At 34.5% G+C, this 21,434-nt stretch overlaps 1 protein-coding gene across 1 annotated transcript in view; it reads left to right on the top strand.

Annotated features, from left to right (window-relative positions):
* RSRC1 (arginine and serine rich coiled-coil 1) overlaps nucleotides 1-21,434 on the top strand; it is a 434,436-nt gene that overhangs the window by 330,083 nt on the left and 82,919 nt on the right. Inside the window, exon 8 of the mRNA XM_047727597.1 lies at nucleotides 17,402-17,470. Within this exon, the coding sequence (XP_047583553.1) occupies nucleotides 17,402-17,470 (69 nt within the window). The remainder of the gene's footprint in view (nucleotides 1-17,401; nucleotides 17,471-21,434) is intronic.

Consider the following 21,434-nt stretch of genomic DNA (forward strand, 5'->3'; position numbering starts at 1 on the left):
TTTAGTAAACATTCATTGGCACCGAACTGAGTTTCGAGAATGCAAAGGTAAAACACATGGTTACAAAATAATATAGTTTGTGCCAAAATATGATTTCTACAACAACAACCAACTATCTAGAATTAGGAAAGAATTCTCATAAAAGGTAGCATTTAAAAAGTGAAAAACACTGAACAATGATGAAAGAGTGTGATGTGTTTAACCAAATGGAACTCAGTTCTTAGTGTTTGGAGAGTAAAGGATATGGATAGAGCAGAAGCTGATTGGGAAATAGGTTGGGACCATTTGGTGAAGGATCTTGTAAGTCATGCCAAGGATAATGAGATTTTTCTGACCATTTTTGAGAGCACTTTCTTGGGAAGATAGTGGCTTTCACTGAGCTTTCCTTGCAAAAGTAATATTGTTCCACATCCAATCCCTTGAGAAAAGTAGTCTGAATATCTTTGCTTAGCTTCCAGGCCCCAAAGGATCTTTAGACAAGAAGGACCTGGTCCAAGAGTAGTTTCACTAAACCAAACAAAATTATTTAAGACTTAAGTTTTAATCATTAAAGTGTTCTCTATAAATTTCTTGATTTCTAGGCTTTTCTAAATCTGGGTTATAATGTGTATTTTTATCTCTTGGCTTCTTGACAATATTCATCAAGTCATATATTTATTGAGCATCTACTATTTAGCAGTATATTAAGTGCTTGGGTTAAAGTGATGAGCTGTAAAGATAAAATCCATTAAAATATTTTGAAGATCTCATTTAGACAAAAAGAAAAAAATTTTTCTCATATCTTGGCCATGTGGAAATCCTTTTGTATCTTGTGAAGAGAAGAGAAAGATTGGTATTATCTTCATTTTACAACTAGGATTCCTCAAGCACTTCTTTGAATTTAGTTAATAGCACAATAGTTTAATTGCATAAGAATGTAGCTTCTTGAATACTAGTCCATCATGCACCTCTTCCTCCCCTTCCCCCGCCCCTTGCCCCCGCCCCCGGGATGCCTGAGTCTTTTGGTAAAATATATTTATGGATTATCTTGATTTGTTTTATTCCTATATTTACATCCTGAAACTGTTAGATCCCTTCTTTAGAGCATTCTATTTGTATCTGATTTGCATCAGACAGTTACACCTGATTTGTGTACATCTGATAGCATAATCTCAAAATATAGGAAGCAAGCATTGACATGATAGCAAGAATAAATTTGAATCCTGTTACCATGATGAGATATATATATATATATATATATATTTTTTTTTTAAAGATTTTATTTATTTATTTGACAGACAGAGATCACAAGAAGGCAGAGAGGCAGGCAGAGAGAGAGGAGGAAGCAGGCTCCCCGCTAAGCAGAGAGCCCAATGCGGGGCTCGATCCCAGGATCATGGGATCATGACCTGAGCCGAAGGCAGAGACTTTAACCCACTTAGCCACCCATGTGCCCCATGATGGGAGATATATTAAAACAAAAACAAGTTACCAGATTTGGTCTGGTGAGTATATACAAGACCCCCAACTCAAGAAGTAGGGAATATATATTCTTTTCAAGCATGGATTAAACATTTATGAAGTTGGCCTTATACTGGTTAATAAGGCAAATCTGAGAGGACCTGGCTGGCTCAGTCAGAAGAGCTTGTGACTCTTAATCTTGGGGTCATGAGTTCAGGCCCCATGTTGGGGGTAGCGTTTACTAAAAATAAATAAATAAACTTATTTAAAAAAAAAAAGAAACAAGTAATAAATAAGGCAAATCTGAACATATCAAAAACTGTCATTTATACTATATCTTTAATCAAAATGAATTTAAATTAGACCTCAGTATAAATAAAGAAAACCAAATAGTTTGCAGATTTTAAAATATCCTAAGTAACTCATGAGTCCACTAAAAAAAAAAAAAAAAAAAAAAAAAGTCTCAATGGGATAAAATGAATTTAAATTCTGTATTTTAAAATAAAAATTATATTGAGATTTTAAAAGTACAACATTTCAACTTTCCTTTGGCCGGAAATCTGTGTTTTAACAAGCTTTCCATATGATGCTGACACATGCTGAAGTCTGAGGACCATTGCCTTAAATAAAAATACAGTAACCTAATGCCTATTTGAAAATATCTAGCAACAAAAGAGAGATTGTAAATATTGATAATGATTAATATTGGGCCTAGAAAATCACTACTAATGTCTGTTTTAAAAAATAGAATCCCAGGGGCGCCTGTGTGGCTCACTCGGTTAAGCATCTGCCTTCGTCTCAGGTCATGATCCCAGGGTCCTGGGGTCAAGTGCTGCATGGGTCTCCCTGCTCAGGAGGAGTCTGCTTCTCCCTCTCCCTTTGCCCCCTTTCCTTGCTTTGTATGCTTTCTCTCTCTCACTCACACTCTCTCAAATAAATAAATAAAAATCTTTTTAAAAAGAATTCCAGTTTTGGAGGACAAATTCTCACCATCATAGTGTAATAAAATGGCTGTAATAGATCTTTACTATATAATATTCTTTGATTCTGATTTTGTATTGTGATGTTGGAAATATTTCTCCTATTTCAAAACTGCCATATAGAACTGAAATAAGAGAAAAATTTCGAAAGAGTACTGTATTTCTGTTTTCCTGATTATATGAATTTCTTCTGTTTGGTATATTTATTTTTTATTGCCTATAAAAATATGTATATAAGTGTCTTTTCATCATCAAAACAATTTGAAGAACGCTGAGAACCTACATGTTTTTATGTGTAGTGTGCCTTATTAATGAAAGACAGAGACTTACTAGTAAAAAATGTGCCTATAATACAAATGTTTTTGAAATCTCTTACATAGTTCGTAAATTTCTTATATATCTTATACATACATTCTTAATCATTTCTAATTCAGAAAAATCCTGGCATATTATTTCTGTGATTCTTGTTTATTCGCAGTTGTTTCTGTTTGGGACTGAATTCAGTTGCCTGAGCATTGGTATAGATCATGACTATGATTTTTAAGGGGTACAATTTTTGTTCCTCATCTCTACCTGAACTTATCACTGCTATTGTTTAATTCACCTATCACGTGAGAGAAAAGAACATGCCTCTTCATTAATAGGCTGATAAAAGGTCATACACTGGTCCAGTTTACAGTTTACCCAGGAGAGTAAATGCAACGGTTTCATTATATGCCTAATTTTCACAGATGTGGGGGAGTAGAAATCTCAGAGATCGTTCCAAAACCAGGTCACACCTCCAGGGTGCTTCAGTTTGTCATTCAACAAAGCCTGCAATTAGTAATTTTGAATTGTATTTGCAGTATTCTTTAGCATAGTAGGGGTATCCTAATTAGTAGGGCAATGATACCACTTCATCTATCAGAATGTGATATATAAAAAGCATTTAAAGCATACTTTTAACAGGATTAAATCAGGACATGGCATAAAGCTCCTTTGGGACAAATTTGTGAACTCAGCAGTGGAAGTCTGCATTTTATCAGAAGTGTTAGCATTTTTAGTATAGAGATGTATGTGTTAAAGCACTGAAATCAGCTGTTGGCCTCAGACTTAAATGATGAGTTTCTCAAGTTGGGGCAACCAAAATCATGGCATGTACTTAAGTATTGAGCATTTCATATTCCTGAAAGAAAACAATCAACTTCACAATCTTTATTAATAGCCTGGCAGTTTCACCCCAAATTATTTACTATCTCATACTTATTTTGTAAGAGCATTTTATTTATGACTTTCTGATTTAATAATTAAATTTTAACTAAAAATTTAACCATCCTTTATATTTAGAAGCACTCATAGAATTAGATTTGTATTATACCAGTTATTTCCACACATTTTTTTTTTGAGATTATTTATTTATTTATTTATTTATTTATTTGACAGACAGATCACAAGTAGGCAGAGAGGCAAGCAGAGAGAGGGGAGGAAGCAGGCTCCCCGCTGAGCAGAGAGCCCGATGCAGGGCTTGATCCCAGGACCCCGGGACCATGACCCGAGCCAAAGGCAGAGGCTCAACCCACTGAGCCACCCAGGTGCCCCTCCACACATTTTTTAAAGTCATTATAGCACAATGAGAAGAGCAGACATACCTGTTCTAATTCTTGACTCACTCATTTATTAAGTATGTAATCTTGAACAAATTAAGCCTCTTTGAAACTTTTTTATTTGATAAATTTGACATTACACTTTATAAATTTAAGGTGTACAGCCTGTTACTATGATATGTATATATATATTATAATATGATTGCCCTTTAAGCAATACTTATCATATTACATCATTATACTACAATATCATTGTCTGTTTTCATTATACTATCCATTAGATTTCTGTGCCTTATTTACTGGTTTAAAGTTTATATGCTTACACCCCATCAATCTAATCTCTCTACCTCAACCCCCTGGTATCCACCATTTTATTCTGTTTTGTTTGGTTTTTTACAGGTTTGACTTTTTTAGATTTAACATATAAGTGATATCTTACATTACATGTCTTTCTCTGTCTGATTTAACTCACTTACCATAATAGGCTCAAACATGTTGTGACAAAAGGCAGGATGGTCTCCTTTCTCATGGCTAAATAATATTCCATTCTATATATACACCACATCTTGTCTTTTTCCTGATCTCAGAGGAAACTCTTTCCATTTTTCTCCGTTGATTATATTAGCTATGGGTATATCAGATATGGCCTTTTTTATATTGAGGTGTGTTCCTTCTTTACCAATCTGTTACGGTTTTTAATTATAAAATGGTCTTGTATTTTGCCAGATGCTTTTTTCTGTATCTATTGAGATGATCATGTGATTTTTAAAATCTTTTTATTGATATGCTTACATTTATTGATTTCCATTGAAACCTTTTGAAGATTATATGAAGTAGCGCAGTGACTGACACATAGTAGGCCTGTATAGGTTTTTGTTTTCCCTTCAAGAACTGAAGCCATGGGAATGAATGATATAAATAAGAGTATATAATTCTAATTTCTGAAAGAAGAAATGCCTTTTGTAATGTAGGAATAAAGTAAAAATTAGAAAAAGAAATATGTCATAATGTTTTTTATATGGAAAATCATTGCATCTCACCCTTGATTTCTGGCATATATAATTAAGCATCATCAATTCCAGACTTTGGTTCTTATTTTCAAAATGATTGTTTACTTTTAGTTACTCTTTAAAAATATGGTATTGATAGTGTGTTTGAAGTTACTGAAAAGAATAAGCTTTACAAATCACTTAGCAAAGTCTACAGTATGATTCCTTTCAAAGAGAATAATTCTGGAACTCCAAACCCCAGAGTTTTTCTAAAATGCTGAAACATCTTTCTTGGAATGGGGGTTATAATGGTGGCCAGCTGACGTCAACCTGACATCTAGTTGATGGATGTGCAATAAGTCAAAGGAATACAGAAGGATGAAGTTATTTTTATTTTCCATATCAGCATTCTGTAAAAAAGAAAAAAAATCTAGTATTGCTTTTTTTTTTTTGTGAGACTAGACATCACAGCAGTTCTGTATCCCCATGTTGTTTTAATTGGATTGTTTTCAATTTTTTAAACTTTTATTCTTAGATTTTAGTTAATGATATCCTAATTACTGTGGCTAAGCAGTTTATTCGGTTACAGAATGGGAAATTGGGTAAGCATCAGATAGCAGCACAATTGGAGAAGAGAAATATAAGCATGGCCAGAAGGCTATAGGACTTCACAAATTTTGTAAAAATCTGTTAGTTACCTACTTTTCCTCTTAAATTGTAACTAGATCTATTTGATGCTTTCTTTGCCATTGGAATGCTCATGGATTCCAGCAGGAACACTGGAAAGAAAAATACCTATTCCAGTGAAGAGCATTAAGATATTTTAGGTACAGCTGCACATCTGTTGGACATACTTATTGAGTCATTCAGCAGTGAAATTGATAATCAGAGCTTTTCTAATAAATGACACAGAAATTCTCTGATGGAACAACAAGAAAGGGCATGTAAAGTAATCCTGGCAAGCTTGGGTAATCTTTAAACCCACTTAGGAGTGTAAGAATTAAGGGAAAATCCAGAAGACATAGCATAGTTAGATAAAATAGTGAAAGAAAAAGCTTTTCCTTTGGAAACTATTACAGAGTATAAAAAGGGAATTTTATGTAAAAGCAAATAAACCCAAATCATGCAATATGTTCCAAAAATACTCCGACATTGGTGTTTAAAGAAGGAAGGAATTTGAAAATATGCAATTTTTTTAAAAGATTTTTTTTTTTATTTGACAGAGAGAGAGGTCACAAGTAGGCAGAGAGGCAGGCAGAGAGAGGGGTGGGGGGAAGCAGGCTCCCTGCTGAGCAGAAAGCCCTATGCAGGGCTCGATCCCAGGACCCCGGGATCATGACCTGAGTGAGCCGAAGGCAGAGGCTTAACCCACTGAGCCACCCAGGTGCCCCCAAAATATGTAATTTCGTAGTTTTCCATTTGTGATTTGCATTGAATCAACAACTTTTCAATTACACCACCATTTTTTACTACTGTTTTAACAATTTGCAGAAACAAATGTATATGTTTTGCTGAGTTATATAATAACTTTAAGCATGAGATAACACAAAACCACTTCTGGACTTCAGAATAATTACGCTTCAGCAGAATCAGAACTATAAATACAGAGAACAAACTGATGGTTGCCAGAAGGGCAGGGTTGGAGGGTTGGGCCACATGGGTGAGGGAGAGAGGGAGATAACAGGCCTCCAGTTATGGATTGAGTAAGTCAGAGGAATGAAAAGCAGAGCATAAGGAATGCAGTCAATCATATTACAATAGCAATGCACTGGGACAGATGGTACCTATGCTTGGGAACATAGCACTTAATGTGTAAACTTGTCAAATCACCAAGTTGTACACTTGAAACTAATGTAACATTATCTGCCAACTATACTCAAATTAATAAAAAGAATAATTATGCTTTGGAAGTAATGGTTCCTGTCTCTAAATATTAAATGGGAGGGTTTTGTAAAAAATTAGATGATGAAATATCTTTATACCTCATAGAATCTGAGTCAGAGAAAAAATTAAAATAAGTTGGTGAAAACATTAGATTAGCATTTCCCAAAGTATATTCTTTGTTTTTATCAAAAAAGAATGGTGCTTTGGTAATATAAAGTCAGGAAACACAGGCTAATTAAGTTAAACAGGATTTTAACTGCAGAATATTGTGAAGCTCTGTTTGTCAGTGAGTATTATGACTTTCCATGAAGGGGAGGATTCAGTCAGTGTTGTGTTGCCCAATATCATTCCACTGTGGAAACTTGTTTTAAGTAGAGAATTAGTATTCTGTGAAGCATGCTATGACAATGCTAGGCCAGAGAATCTCTGAAGTTCCTTATAGCTCTAGATATTTATGATTTTCTGAGAATTTGACTACACTGCATTTGATTTGTAGTGCAACTTCATTCTTGACTTACAGTCATTTTGAAAAGATAGGGTCTCCCTGACAGTTAACAGTACCCTGTGGGGACTGAGCACTATCCATGGTTAAATGTCCCTTGGATTCTATGACAGCATACCTCCTGGCTTTCTTCTTTCTAGTGTTTATTCCATGGCGCATCAGGACTGGATTGAACCATAAAATAAAAGATAAAATGTAACTGAGCTGGTTCATGAAGATTTCATGACCCAGGTGACTGGCCTTTCCTCCTGGCTAACATTTAGTTTTTCTACAAGAGGCAGCTCAAGTATCACTTTCTCCTAGAAGCCTTCCCTGACTGACCATGTCCTCTTCCTTCATTACTTCCAAAACACCTGTATACATGTATTTGCTTGTATATTTTTACGTTTCCCCTTCTAGTCTTCATCTCTCAATCCTCAGCACTTAGTTCAGTGATTAGGGTACAGTATTCTGCTAGAGAATTTTCAATGTCATCTGTTTTATATTTTCTTATAAATCCATTTTGAATGGAAAGATGAAGGAACTAATGAAAAAAATTCTTATAAAGTGATCTAGCAAGTGAAAATTCTTATAAAGTGATCTAAAAAGTTAATATTTTTAGAGCATTTATTAATAATGAACAATGGCTTTTTTTTTCCTTTTTGCAGTGTCTATGCAATAATTGCAATTTAATGTCTGTAAAATACTTTTTCAGTTGTACTGACTTGACTCTTCTGGTGTTTGAGGTAGATTCCGAATAATCATTTCAAACATCATGTATGATTAAACGTTTCTAGGTATACATTTGTACTGCTAATATTTATTAAATGGCACGAGTTGGTAAGGAATAAGAACTTACAACAAATAGATCTCACTTCTGCGCCACATGTGCGAAGAAGGACACAGAGGCACCAGGGTGAGCAAATATTATGACCATCCTTATATAATCTATAAATATGCAGAAGCAGCAGCCACATTCATATGTCAATTTATAAATGAATTTGTTAGTGTTACTGGTGAGTTTTTAGTTTTCTACTGTGCTGACATCTAGAGAAGTATAAAAACTAGGTAAAACCCAGCAAAAATATCTGAGAAAGAAAGATCATGGCCTGTTTGGATTTTTTTTAACATTACATTTTTCATATTGTATGTTTTTTTCTCTGACAGTCATTCTGAATGGTTTCTTATCTAATACAAGTTTAATATTCTCTAATTTTCTCTCATTGTTATTTTTAAGTTCACATCTAGACCTTTTGAAATCTCTAGGGGTTGCTGTTTTTAAATATGTAAAGAAAAGTCAGGCTTTTCTAGTAACTTCACTTCCTTGAATTCAAAATTTTCATGATTTTATCAACCAAGCTATTAAATCTGTAATTATCTACTTTGAAGCATATACACCATCCTTGATCCAAAATTATACTATTTGTCACATATCTTTATAAGTTTCTTCCCATATAACACAGACCACTACATGTGTTTTAGACTCTTAATAAAAGTTGTTTTCTCGGGGCGCCTGGGTGGCTCAGTGGGTTAAGCCGCTGCCTTCGGCTCAGGTCATGATCTCAGGGTCCTGGGATCGAGTCCCATATCGGGCTCTCTGCTCAGCAAGAAGCCTGCTTCCCTCTCTCTCTCTGCCTTCCTCTCCGTCTACTTGTGATCTCTCTCTGTCAAATAAATAAATAAAATCTTTAAAAAAAAAAAAAAAAGTTGTTTTCTCTACTAACAATGACACTTTTCTTGCTAAAGCCTTAAAAATACCACAAAGTAGTAACTTGCTACCAGATGGGCTGCTAGATTTGGTAAATTTACTGAGTATTTACACCTTTGTTACATCTTGAGCAGACACTTATTGTTACTCTCTCCTTTTCATCAAATTCTCAAAAGAGATGGTGGCACAGCTGAGCTAAGATAGCACAATCACTTGGTTTTTCTTCTCTAGGTTAAGGCAAAAACTACCTTAACCCTCAATGTGAAAGCTCAAAGGAAATGAAATCCTAAATGCAAATATCACTTTTGCTCTTTGCTAATTGTTGCTCTCACAGACACATAGCATGAAAATTAGTAATGCCATTATTTGGGCATTTTCTCACTTAGATCCATAGTTCGCTGTAGTTTTTCAGAGATACAGTTACTGTTGAAGAATGGTGGTGTAATACTTCAGAATCAGACTTACACTTGAAAGAACCACTGCTTACTGTACTACTTTAGATGAGCTCCTGTATTTTGGAAAACAGTAGGAGGAAGAGAATCTTAGAAATTCCCTTCAGATGTGAAGGCTTATGGGATTCAGCATAGTACTGTAACAAGAAGCTCTCTAGATATATTTTCTTTTTTTTTTTTTTAAGATTTTATTTATTTGACAGAGATCACAAGTAGGCAGACAGGCAGGCAGAGAGAGAGAGAGAGAGAGAGAGAGAGAGAGAGGAGGAAGCAGGCTCCCTGCTGAGCAGAGAGCCTGATGTGGGGCTCCATCCCAGGACCCTGAAATCATGACCTGAGCGGAAGGCAGAGGCTTTAACCCACTGAGCCACCCAGGCGCCCCTAGATATATTTTCTAATGCCACCTTAAATATATAAAACAAATAAGCATGTAATAAGAGTTGTTACAAAGCAGGAGTCCTCTTCTGATTTTCCATGTGGTTTTTGAATAAAGTATCTTCAGATAAAAGTTTCATCATAAACAGTAACTGGTTCATGGAAACAGTTTGTTATTCTCTGATTTTGCTTAATGTTTGCTTCTGAGTGAGTTAAGTAGCTAAGAAATAGGCTTTAAAAAGCATTAAAGTAGAGGCACCCGGGTGGCTCAGTGGGTTAAAAGCCTCTGCCTTCAGTTCAGGTCATGATCCCAGGGTCCTGGGCTTGAGCCCCGAATCAGGCTCTCTGCTCAGTGGGGAGCCTGCTTCCTTCTCTCTCTGCCTGCCTCTCTGCCTACTTGTGATCTCTGCTTGTCATATAAATAAATAAAAACTTAAAAAGCATTAAACTAAAATTCACAAGTTCTGTATCTTCATTATTCTGACCTCTGGCTAATTATTTTCTCTCTAGGCTCCAAAATTTATAGTAGAGCATCACAAAAATCACCAAACTTTGGCATCTTAAGAGACTAATATCCTTAACGTTGTAGATGGAATAAGAGCGAATGTATGTATTTTTAAAATAAAGGTAATATATGGGTGCCTGAGTGGCCCAGTCTGTAAGGTATTTGCCTTCAGCTCAGGTTTTGATTCCCAGTGTCCTGGGGTTGAGTCCTGCTTCAGGCTCCCTGCTGTGGGAAGCCTGCTTCTCCCTCTGCCTCTCTCTGTCTCTGTCTCTCATAAGTAGGTGGATAAAATCTTCCAAAAAAATAAAATAATAAAATAAGATAAAGATGATATAATAATGTAAAGAACCTGTTGGATTTGGATAGAAACTCTGCTCTGCCACATTTGAACTTAGGCAAATAAATTAGGTGTTTTTCATGTATAGTTCCTGTCTCCTTTTGTGCATTTTCATATATTTTCATGTATTTTATTTTTAGTAAATGGAATCATGCTATATATTGTTATTCAGCCAGCCATTTCTGCTTAATATCTGTCCTGAAGATCTTTCCATACATACAAATCTATCCCATTCTTTTGATAGCTTTATTAGGATTTCACAATATCATCTTAGATAGATGTTGGAACATATGGGTCTTTCTTCTATGCTTCTAATTCTGTGACCTTGAAAAAGTTATTTTACTTCTCTCTGCTACAGTTTCCTGATCTGTAAAATGAGGATATAGTCAATTTGAGACTGAAGTGAAATACACACACATATATAAACACAAAAGCACACATAAGCCTTCAATAAATGTTAACCTTGATGATGATGATGATGATGATGATGATGTCATCTCTTCTCTCTTATGTGTGTATCTCTTTGTTCTTTTCAACTACATGCAGGGAGAATTCCTTGGTAAAATCTCTAATACATTCATTAGTCTTCAGTTATATCCATTCTGTGCTTCAGTTTAGGTATGGAGTTCTAATTTGATGATCAGAATTTAATTTCCAGGCAGCAGTCAGTATCTTCTGAAATCACTTTAAGGATATTATGTATACTGATTCCAAAAAAAAAAAAATTTTGTTTGCTATATTAACTCTCATTCCTTTGTATAGTTTTCTTTAGAGTGTTATTGTTGGTTGTATTGTTTTTGCTTGTTTTATCTCTCAAGGGATTGGTTTTCCTCAAATGTCTGGTAATTCTAGGTTGGCTGCTCATCTTTATATTTGACAGAACCTGTAATCCTACTATTTCAGCTCATTATACCCAGTGTCCCTTGATTGTGTGAGGGGCAAGATGTACTCATAGTAATGACATATTAGTAGCTTGTCATCCCTTTTAGATGGGTTAGTAGTTAACTGACTCTTACCTCACTGGGCCCAGCGCCTCCTACATTCATTGCTTTAACCTGTGGTCAAACACTATCTATACCCTCACTTATCACATTGAGGGGGTGTTGCCATTGTTCAGCTGCTTTAATAATAATTCCCCATTTGACACTCACCTCAGTCCTAAGTTTGGTCTCCACTGAGTTTAAAATTAAAGCGCCCTGGAACTTATTCCACGTTTTTATAGTCTTCTGAATATGATTGGGCTGTGATTTCTCTTAATCATTTTTCCATTGATCTGGTCCCATCTGCTTTCTGTTTTTTAAGAATTCTTTGGCATTTCTCGTCTATTCATGATGGTGCAGTGTCAGAGATTGGGCTACAGATAGGAAAGAACTTCCAAATGCAGGTTTCTAAACACTTACAAAAAGATTTTCTCTGGGAATATTAATATAGTCCTTTCTGAAAGTAGGGGATGAGTTAGATGCCTTGTCAGTCTTTTCCAGTCCTTGATTCAGCTGATTTCCTCTCTTAGGGCATATAAACTACCTCCCCACATCATTTAAAATCTAAGCCAATAGCTACAACGATCTAAAAAGCTATATCCCTGTGGATTTTTTATGAGATTAGAAAAAATTAGAATAAATACTGGTAATATGCTGTTAACTACACATACTGAATAATTTCTCTCTTTAGCCCCATACCTTCTCTGCAGCTGCTTTTCTGATTTTCATCATTCAAATGAACAGCCATTGAGGATTTCTTTTCTGAAAGGAGACTTCACTTTAAAAGAACAGCATAATATTTGTGTTGACTTTCAAAATCCTTTTAATTATTTGTTTAGGAAACATTCATCATACACTTCACATCTTAGGCAAGGTGCACAAACTGCTGTAATAAACAACTCCAAAGTTTTAGCTCTAAGACTAAGACTAAGCTCTAAGACAAAGTTTTACCTTTAAGACAATATAAACTTGGTTTTTGCTCATACCACAGTGTAATGCAAGTCTTCAGGAAAGCACTACTTTTTGCAGAAATTCAGTAACCCAGATCCTTTCATTTTGGGGACCATGTTCTGTTGGTCCTCTGTCCCGCCATTTGGATAGAGAAACACTGAGGATTACATGGAAGCTTTTTATAGGCTGGGTATGGAAACATGATACACAGTATTTACACTCAAATTCCTTGGCTTGAACTCAGGTAAATGAATGGCCACACTGAACTTCAGGGGAGACTAGAACATGTAGGCTGGCTAAAGACTTAGGAAGAAGACAATGCCAACAATTTCTGTCACAACTACGTTGTGCCATCCTTTCAAGGAGTTGACTGTTTCCTCTAATGAAGGAACAAAGTATTGTGCATTCCATAAGGAAGGTATTAAAATGCCTAAGAAGAAAGGAGGGAACAATCAGATCCATTTGGAAACAAGGGATATTGATCAGAGAAGGTTTCATAGAAGAGAGTGACGGTTTCTAAAACTTTTGATAAGATTGAGCAAGAAAGTGAGGTGGGCACACCAATAAGAACAAAAGCATGACAGTACAAACAAAAGGCAGTATGGCCCAGCAAGGCCATGCATCCTTGAGGCAGTGAAAGAGGAGTGGTAAATGATGAGGCTAGAAAGTTACATTGAGATAAGACAGTGAAAGGCTCTAGATGGTATGATAAGGAACTAGGATTTGGATATATATATGCAACAGGGCACCTTCAGAGGTAGTTTTAGCAGGGAGTAGTATGATCATATATGTGTTTTAGAGTGGTACATTCATTCACATAACAATTCTTGAACATCTCTAGGTTCTAGATACTGTGCTTGTCACTAGGGATACAAAACAAGGAACTCATTCCTTGCTCTGGTGGTAATATAGAGGATTCATTGGAGGGAATAGGAGGGAATAGGATTAAAAGTGCAGAAATCAAATAGGAACTCCCTTCTTATTCAAAGTTAAAAGACATAAGACATAAGGTCCCAAACGTGATTATTGGCAATGAAAATGGAAAGGTTTGGATGAATTCTAGAGCTAATGTGTGCAGTAGAAGCGGTTGGAACTCCTAGCCAATCAGATGTACAGCGTAAGGAGAGGAGTGTCACAAAGATTTCCAACCTGAGAGAAAACAGGAACTACCAAGGGAAGCGGATCAGGTTGGAGGAAAAGGGGAAAGGTTATGAGTTCAATCATGGACACAATTTGAAATATCTATATGGAAATAATTAGAAAAAGAGTTCTGATGATCAGGAGGGGGGCCAGAAATGGAGCTACCTACAATGGACATATGAATTACATTTTATACCTTCTATAGACTGCCTAAGAATGGAACTCCAAGAAGTAAAAAGTGGGTAAAAGAGGCCACAGCCAAAAAAGGTTGACTAAGATTTTTGGCAAAGTTGTGGTTGGTTAGCAGTTTTGGGGTGTTTTTTTTTTTAAGATTTTATTTATTTATTAGAGGAAGCACAAGCAGGGGAGGGGCAGAAGGAGAAGCAGACTCCCGCTGAGCAAAGAACCTGATGGAGACTCAATCCTAGGACCCCAGGATCATGACTGAGCCGGAGGCAGTCACTTAACCAACTGAGCCACCCAGGCGCCCAGGGTTAGCAATTTTTTAAAAAGGGGAGACTATAAGGACAAAACTGAGATAACCAGTAGATTTGGCTGCTGTAGAATTTTTAGGGGCCATTTTGCAAAAGCTATGGGAGCAAAATCTAATAGGAACAAGAAAAAATAACTTGGTTGGAAGAGTAAATATTGTACAGGATTTGTGAGACTTTGAATGTATTTTTAGTCTGAGAATAAAGAAAGAGTGAGTTTGAATCTTAAGAAACAGAAAAAAAACCTTAAAGCATATGGAAAAGTTTAGGTTCTAAAGCACAAGTAAATGGATTTGTTTTTTGAAACAAGGAAAAAGTAAGAATTGGTGAACATAAAAGTTTGGAGGTGAATGGGAGGGGAGGCTGAAAAAATTTGAGAGCCAGGGAAGCTGATGTGAGGTTTTTGGCACTTGTGGAGAAAGCATAGTAAATTCTGAGAAATGAGGTTGAAAAGCAACTCTGGATGTTGATGAAAGATGAGCAACATGGAAGGATCCATATTAACTTCTAAATCACTGTTTTTTCATAGAAATAATAACATTTAGATATTGTTTTGTAGGGAGTCTCAGAAGCAAAAATAGAAAAAATGTGGTTAGATGTGTTGATAGCAGTTTGGCAAAACAAGAAAGGAATCGGGGCATTGAGGGTGTTAATATGTGTGGAATTGAAATGGTTGTCTTGGGGGTCAGGTTGTGTAGGGAAGAAAGCAGAGCCTGGAGAGGACTGTCAAGTCTGGGGGAATTTGGAAGAGCCAAGGGACTAGAAGTTGTATATAAGGTTAGCAGAAGATGTAAGTATTTTTGGTAAATGGTGTGCTTCATAGTGGATCCTGCTATAAAGTCTGAAGGGAGTGGTCATGAATCAGAAGAATACATCTTACCACTTACCGGTAGTGTTCTTTGATATCAAATTTTGTTGTACATCTAATGAGATTCAGTATCCCCATCTGTAAAGTGGGATTGCCATCTTTTCGAGAATATTAAAAAATTTAGGGTAAACTAGATCATATATAAATGACTATACATGCTTCCCTGTTCCCATTTAAATAATATCAGAAAGCAGTTGGAAAGAAAAATGTTTCTTCCAAATTCTCTTAATAATCAATGAGGGATTTATCCTAATGACTCAGTTTGAATAAATGAATTTTCTTTGAATTCATTCAGATTCTTGTAGAGAGCATGTTGATTATTGATAAAATTTTCAAATGTGTGCTTTTTAAGTTAATTATTATCTAGCTATTTTGACATAATTCAGAGAGGGTTTTTTCTTTATTTATACACACACACACACACTTGGAAATCTTGATTGACAGCATGAAGCTCCATTACATAAAATATTTAACCAGCACAAGAGCCATTTGCAGTTTAAAAATATATATAAAACAATATTCCAATGAATTGTCCATGTATAGCAACAAATCAGTAAGAAAGGACAAACTGGCATAGTAAAATAGATAAATCAGATTTAGGCAGGGTAGTTTATTGAATTTAAATTGTGCCCAGTTGGCCCAAGAGCTATATATAAGCAATCCATCTTATGTTGTTAATGGAGGTTCTTGAAATCCACCTGATGTTTGCATTATTAAATTTCAGTCTAATGAGCTCGGCTAATACATATTGAAGATGGTTGTAAGGAGTAGAATGTGAATCTGAGCGGGATAATTTGAAAGAAACATAAGCTGAGCATTTTACATGACTCAAGGGGTATATCTACAATTACACATATAACCAAAATTGAATTTAAATGGAATTTCTATTATCCTTGTCCTTCTACCAGGGAGAATAAAGTGTAAATGAAGTAAAAGTCTTTAGAGTTACTGGTGGTTTGTTTTTATTATCTAATTTAATAGATTCTTGCAATGATACAGAGTGGCATAAAAGTTTTAATATTTCATGACTTTAAATGCAGTCTAAGTATGTATTAAAGCTTGTAAATGGAAACAGATGTCTATGTAATTGGATATAGCACTTCACAGCACTATTATATAAGTTTTCTATTTTAAGAAAGTGTCAATATTGATGGTGAAGAAAAATAAAACTTGGAAAAAAATAGTTATATATGTGGTGTGTATTTTTTTAATTCCCCTTAAAAGCCAGGTTTTATACTTCTAAAGGATATGTTGATTTTGCATAGGAAAAATATATGCAGCAAAAAAACTGAAGAGCATGTTTATTTTTTAAATCACAGTTTACATTGCTGTTATCATCATAATAAAGGCTCATCCAAAGTTTAATGCTGGCACAGTTTGATTCTTTGTTTCGTTTTTTTGTTTGTTTTGTTTTGTTTTGTTTTTTGACGAGGCAATACTTTTTTAACTTAATATTTCATCAACTATAATGCTATTAGAGACTTATTTTCACTTAGTTCACTCATCAGGCAGTGAGCTGGCAATAAAGGAGAATCGCTCCTTTGAGACATTAATGCTTTGGAATAAATGATGTGCTAGAACAGAAATTTAATTAATTTACAGAGTATATTGATAGTCCCTTGTTACTGTGCTGTATATTTTTAATCTTCTTTAACATCTGTAGTAAAGTGTTTGAAACCCCTGCAGTTGAGCAACTAGTAGATAATTAAGTAATAAGGGAAGAGGTTTCTAGAGGGAAAAAGATTCTTTTTACCAAATGCTGTCATAACATGAATAAAGAACTGCTACTATGATATGCAATGAAAAAAAAATATGCTACCAAATTTGATACTGCTCCAAAAATACTGCGAGCGTCTTATATTTAAAATGTGAATTGTAGCCTAAGAACTTTCCCCCAAAGTTTAAAATAGATGCATTGCACTGACAAAATCAGATGACTTTTAATGACCAACAGTTGTTCCCAATTCATATACCATCATTTAAACTTGTTGTTGCTTAAATTCATTTTCTTTTCTGTACAGAGATTATATTGAATGAAGTTTCAAAGATTCTAAATAAATATTTTAAATATTCTGAATAAATGTAAAAGGTTTATTACAGATTTTCAACCATTTTGGTTGTTTCTTCCATGTCACAAAAAAATATGCAATGACTTTCTTTTCCCTTTCCCCAATATTTTCAATGTTTTATGATATAGACATAAAATAAGTACAGCAATTCCATTGTTTTTGTTTCAGCAAAAGCTGATGAAGCATTGAAAGCAAAAGAAAGAAATGAAGAAGAAGCAAAGAGAAGAAAGGAGGAAGGTAAAGGAATGTCTTCATTTTGTTCCAAAGCAGTAATTCTAATGGAAAATCACTATTTGGCATGATTTTCTTCATTTCCTGGGTAAACCATAGATTCTAATCAAATGCCTTGGGGGATACCTCATGCTACTTCACGAACCTAAACTCTGACATAATATCACACTATATTCAATGTCTTGGATACTGATTATGGTTTGCTAGCATAAGATTAGTTTATAAGCATCCTAGCATATATTTTGGGGAAACTGGGAAGATGTAAAATTTTGAAGTAGAGCTGGCGCTGGTTTTTTTCCTTCTGACTTTATAAAGTTAATAAATCATCACAATCAGTCATAGAAATTGGTTGAATTTGTATGTACATTTTGAAATATTTTAGCAGTGATGAAAGAAGGTCTCCTTGTCGATAATACTTTAAAAAACTGTTAAAAGGGAACAATAAAATATGAAATGCCAGAAATTATCATAAGTCAAATTAAGAAATTCATATCAGAATTTTTATAGATTAAATGTTTTGTTAATAACATTAAAGCCAACACCCAAAAATATAACACAAAGAAGTCTAATACATTTTTATCTCCCCTAACAAATTTTTGTTTCTCCTTTAGTTTGCTGTGATTTATGTGAGTGAATATTTTACATTTTTCCTTCACAGAGGCTTTAGATATACTGTTGTAAATGCAGTGCTTAAAGCAAGATCCGGGCAAATCTTTCTCAGTGAGTTAAGTTGATGATCCACTTAGACTGACAGTCATGTCACTTTACTGACTAATTAGCAGAGTAACTATTTCCTCTGTGAGCTTTTAAGAAACTGAAGCCTGATAATGCGTTCCAAAAATATTGGCTTTGAGTACTATTGTCTAAATCTGAAAACTGTAATTTTTATCTTAGTACATCTTTTACTGTGACAACCAGAAAAAAAAACAAAAAACAAAAAAACAAAAACTATTGCACTCCCAATTTGCAGTGGAGGCTGAAATCCTATCAAACTTAAAATGTGTGATAGTTTGGAAGGCTTAAAAGCAGTATTGTGTTAGAGCCATAGCCCCAAAGCAAGGAAAAACCACCAAAATAACAAAAACTGGATTTAGGGGGCAGAACCCTACAAATAAGTAGATTCAATCTAAATATGGACTAATTTATACATGAAATGGATAGTGTTCTTACCCTTTTTGACCCGTTAAGTCCTGACTTTATGCTTTTATCCCAGATCAACTAATTTTATGATACAGTAAGAAAACAAGTGAATTCCCAAGACAAGAAGTCTCAGTAGAATTCTCTTCCTTTGACTTTCTGAGGTGCACATTTTGGCATTGTTAGTGGAAACAGTCTACCGAATTTCAGTGATGTTTATGGTCACGCATAGAAAAAACAGATATAGTACTAGATGCAAAGTAGCCTAAGCAAGTTATAACATTTTAGTACAGCTATGTTATGTGGTATTCTGATCAATGTAACTAATTAATAACATAATAGCCCTTATAAAACACTGTGGTACTGTAAATTGCAAGTGTGGTACTTACTACCAACCAACAGAGTGAATATATGTTGTAATAGTTATTAGTATAATCCCATTAATTCAAATCTTAATTAGAGTCATGAGCAGTTGAAAAAGGATGGTACTGATGTGTAACCACAGATATTGAAATTGCTAGGTGGTTTATTATTATGAAAAATATATAATATGAATAGTAAAACAAACTTTTTAAATACTTTGGAACCCCTCATTTACATAGCAATAATTGATATTTATAATAGTCTCTCTCTTTTTTTTTCATTAAATCACTTCTAAACATTTTAAAAGATACTAAGAATTTCTTAAGTAACTACAGATACTTTAACATTATATTACAGTTCTTTTGAAAGTATTTCTTTCCTTTAAACATTCAGGAAGTCAAACTGACCTTGCACTTAGTCTGTGATATACAGTAACCTTTCATTGCAGTACCTGGGAAGTGTTTGAAAAGCACATCCCTCTAATTATAGCTGTTTTAATTAGCATCTTTATAAGTCTGTCATCCTGACAAGAGTATAAACTCTAGGACTGTGAAGGATTTGGTGTCCAGGATGCTTAGCACATAATAAATACTCAGTTTCTTAATTATGGAATGAATGACCATTTTACCCTTTGCTCTTTTGAATCCATTCTTAAATTACTTAAGTTTGCAGTTGATTTTTTTTTTAAGATTTTATTTATTTGACAGAGAGGTCACAAGTAGGCAGAGAGGCAGGCAGAGAGAAAGGGGAAGCAGGCTCCCCGCTGAGCAGAGAGCCCAGATGTGGGGCTCAATCCCAGGACCCTGAGATCATGACCCGAGCTGAAGGCAGAGGCTTAATCCACTGAGCCACCCAGGCGCCCAAGTTTGCAGTTGATTTTAAATAACCTCACTGAAAGTGAATTGAACTTTGTTACGTCTCTTTTCTAAAATAAGACCTCATCCATTAGGCATGTTGAAGAAAAATTCTACTAGTAAAAGAACCTATATGACACTGATTTCATTCTTTGTTTTTGTTTGCTTCCAAAATTTTTTTACGTGTCATCTAGATACTTAAGTGCTATCAAATTAACTGAAAATGATTAATATATAAACTGCATTTATTTTATTTCATATAATTAGTCTAGCTACAAACTGAAACCTGAGATATATCTGTATGTGTATGTATATATATTTCTGCATCTGAAAGAGTAATAATCCTGTATTTCCAATCTATAAGCCACTAGTAATTCATCCTGTCGCATCATTTGTACAGTTCATCTCTTAATTTCTCAGCATGCTGAGGTGCAGCACACAGTTGAAAGCATTGTTAAAATGTAGATAAATGTTATCTGGCCAGCTCCTTTTATTCATTCTCTGTTATCTCAAAAAAGCTATTGTATTAGCATAGCAAGATCTGTGCCTTGCAAATACATTCTATTATGTAGTCATTTCCTTTGAGTATTCTTAAATCAATCTCATAATCATGTTTGCAGGTATGTAGCCAAGATAAAGTGAGGCTTCTCACCAAAACTTGTCCAGGGTAACTACTTTGCCTTCTACCCTTGAAACAATGGGAGGTCCATACATAGCTCTGTTGAGTTTCCGCTTATTGAATATCACTAGCACATTGGTATGGATCCTCTTTCTTGAACCATTTAGTCTCTAACTTTCCATTTAAGTTTAATTTTATAAAGGTCACATTATTTAGCAAAAGCCAACTGAATATTTAAAGTTTAGGTTTTATAGTTTCCTTCTTTAAAAATAAGTACTTTTTTTCCTAATTCTAGATTACATTTTAGGAAAAAGGAATAGTATTAAATCTTTCAGTTTTGTTTTCTTCCTTATTCTTTGACATAATAAATACTTGACTTCAGCTTCTCTTTTTCTTTAAATGTGTTTGAAAATGTTCTGACTATATGTAATGAAAAGTCATTTCAACTTTTATCCTTTTGGGGTTTTTTTTTTTTTTTTTGTATTGCATGGTTTAGCAAAACTGCTTAGTTTTTCCATATTTTATGCTTATATTTAATATAGTATTTATTTAAGGATTTTATTTGTGTTTTAAATCTGTTTATAAGCCTAATAGTCTTGTGTTGTATTTTGACTTCCAATATGAATTTCTTATTTGTGCCATAAGTATAGCAGCCTTTGAGTTCTTTTCCCCCTTGTGTTTATTCAAAGTAGCTCTACCCATCTGTTAGTTTTCTACTTCAAATATTTTTTTTTCCAAAAATGTTAGGCAACCCAGTCTAAATTATTTATGGAAATGGTGGACAGTGATGATATGAACACAATATGAGGTAGTGAAGTGAAGACTTAAAGCAATCCTTAAGTCTTATTTAAGTTGAAATTCATCAAACCTTTTGCCACATGTGATTGACAAGTAACACAAATTAGCGCTAATTTCATCTTTTTTGTTGTTGTTGTCAATCCTTTGGCGAAGGTGGGGATAAAAAGCGCAAGTAGCTGAAAGGAAGAAGGGATCACAG

Source organism: Lutra lutra, chromosome 1, assembly GCF_902655055.1.
Source record: "Lutra lutra chromosome 1, mLutLut1.2, whole genome shotgun sequence".
Classification (NCBI taxonomy): domain Eukaryota; kingdom Metazoa; phylum Chordata; class Mammalia; order Carnivora; family Mustelidae; genus Lutra; species Lutra lutra.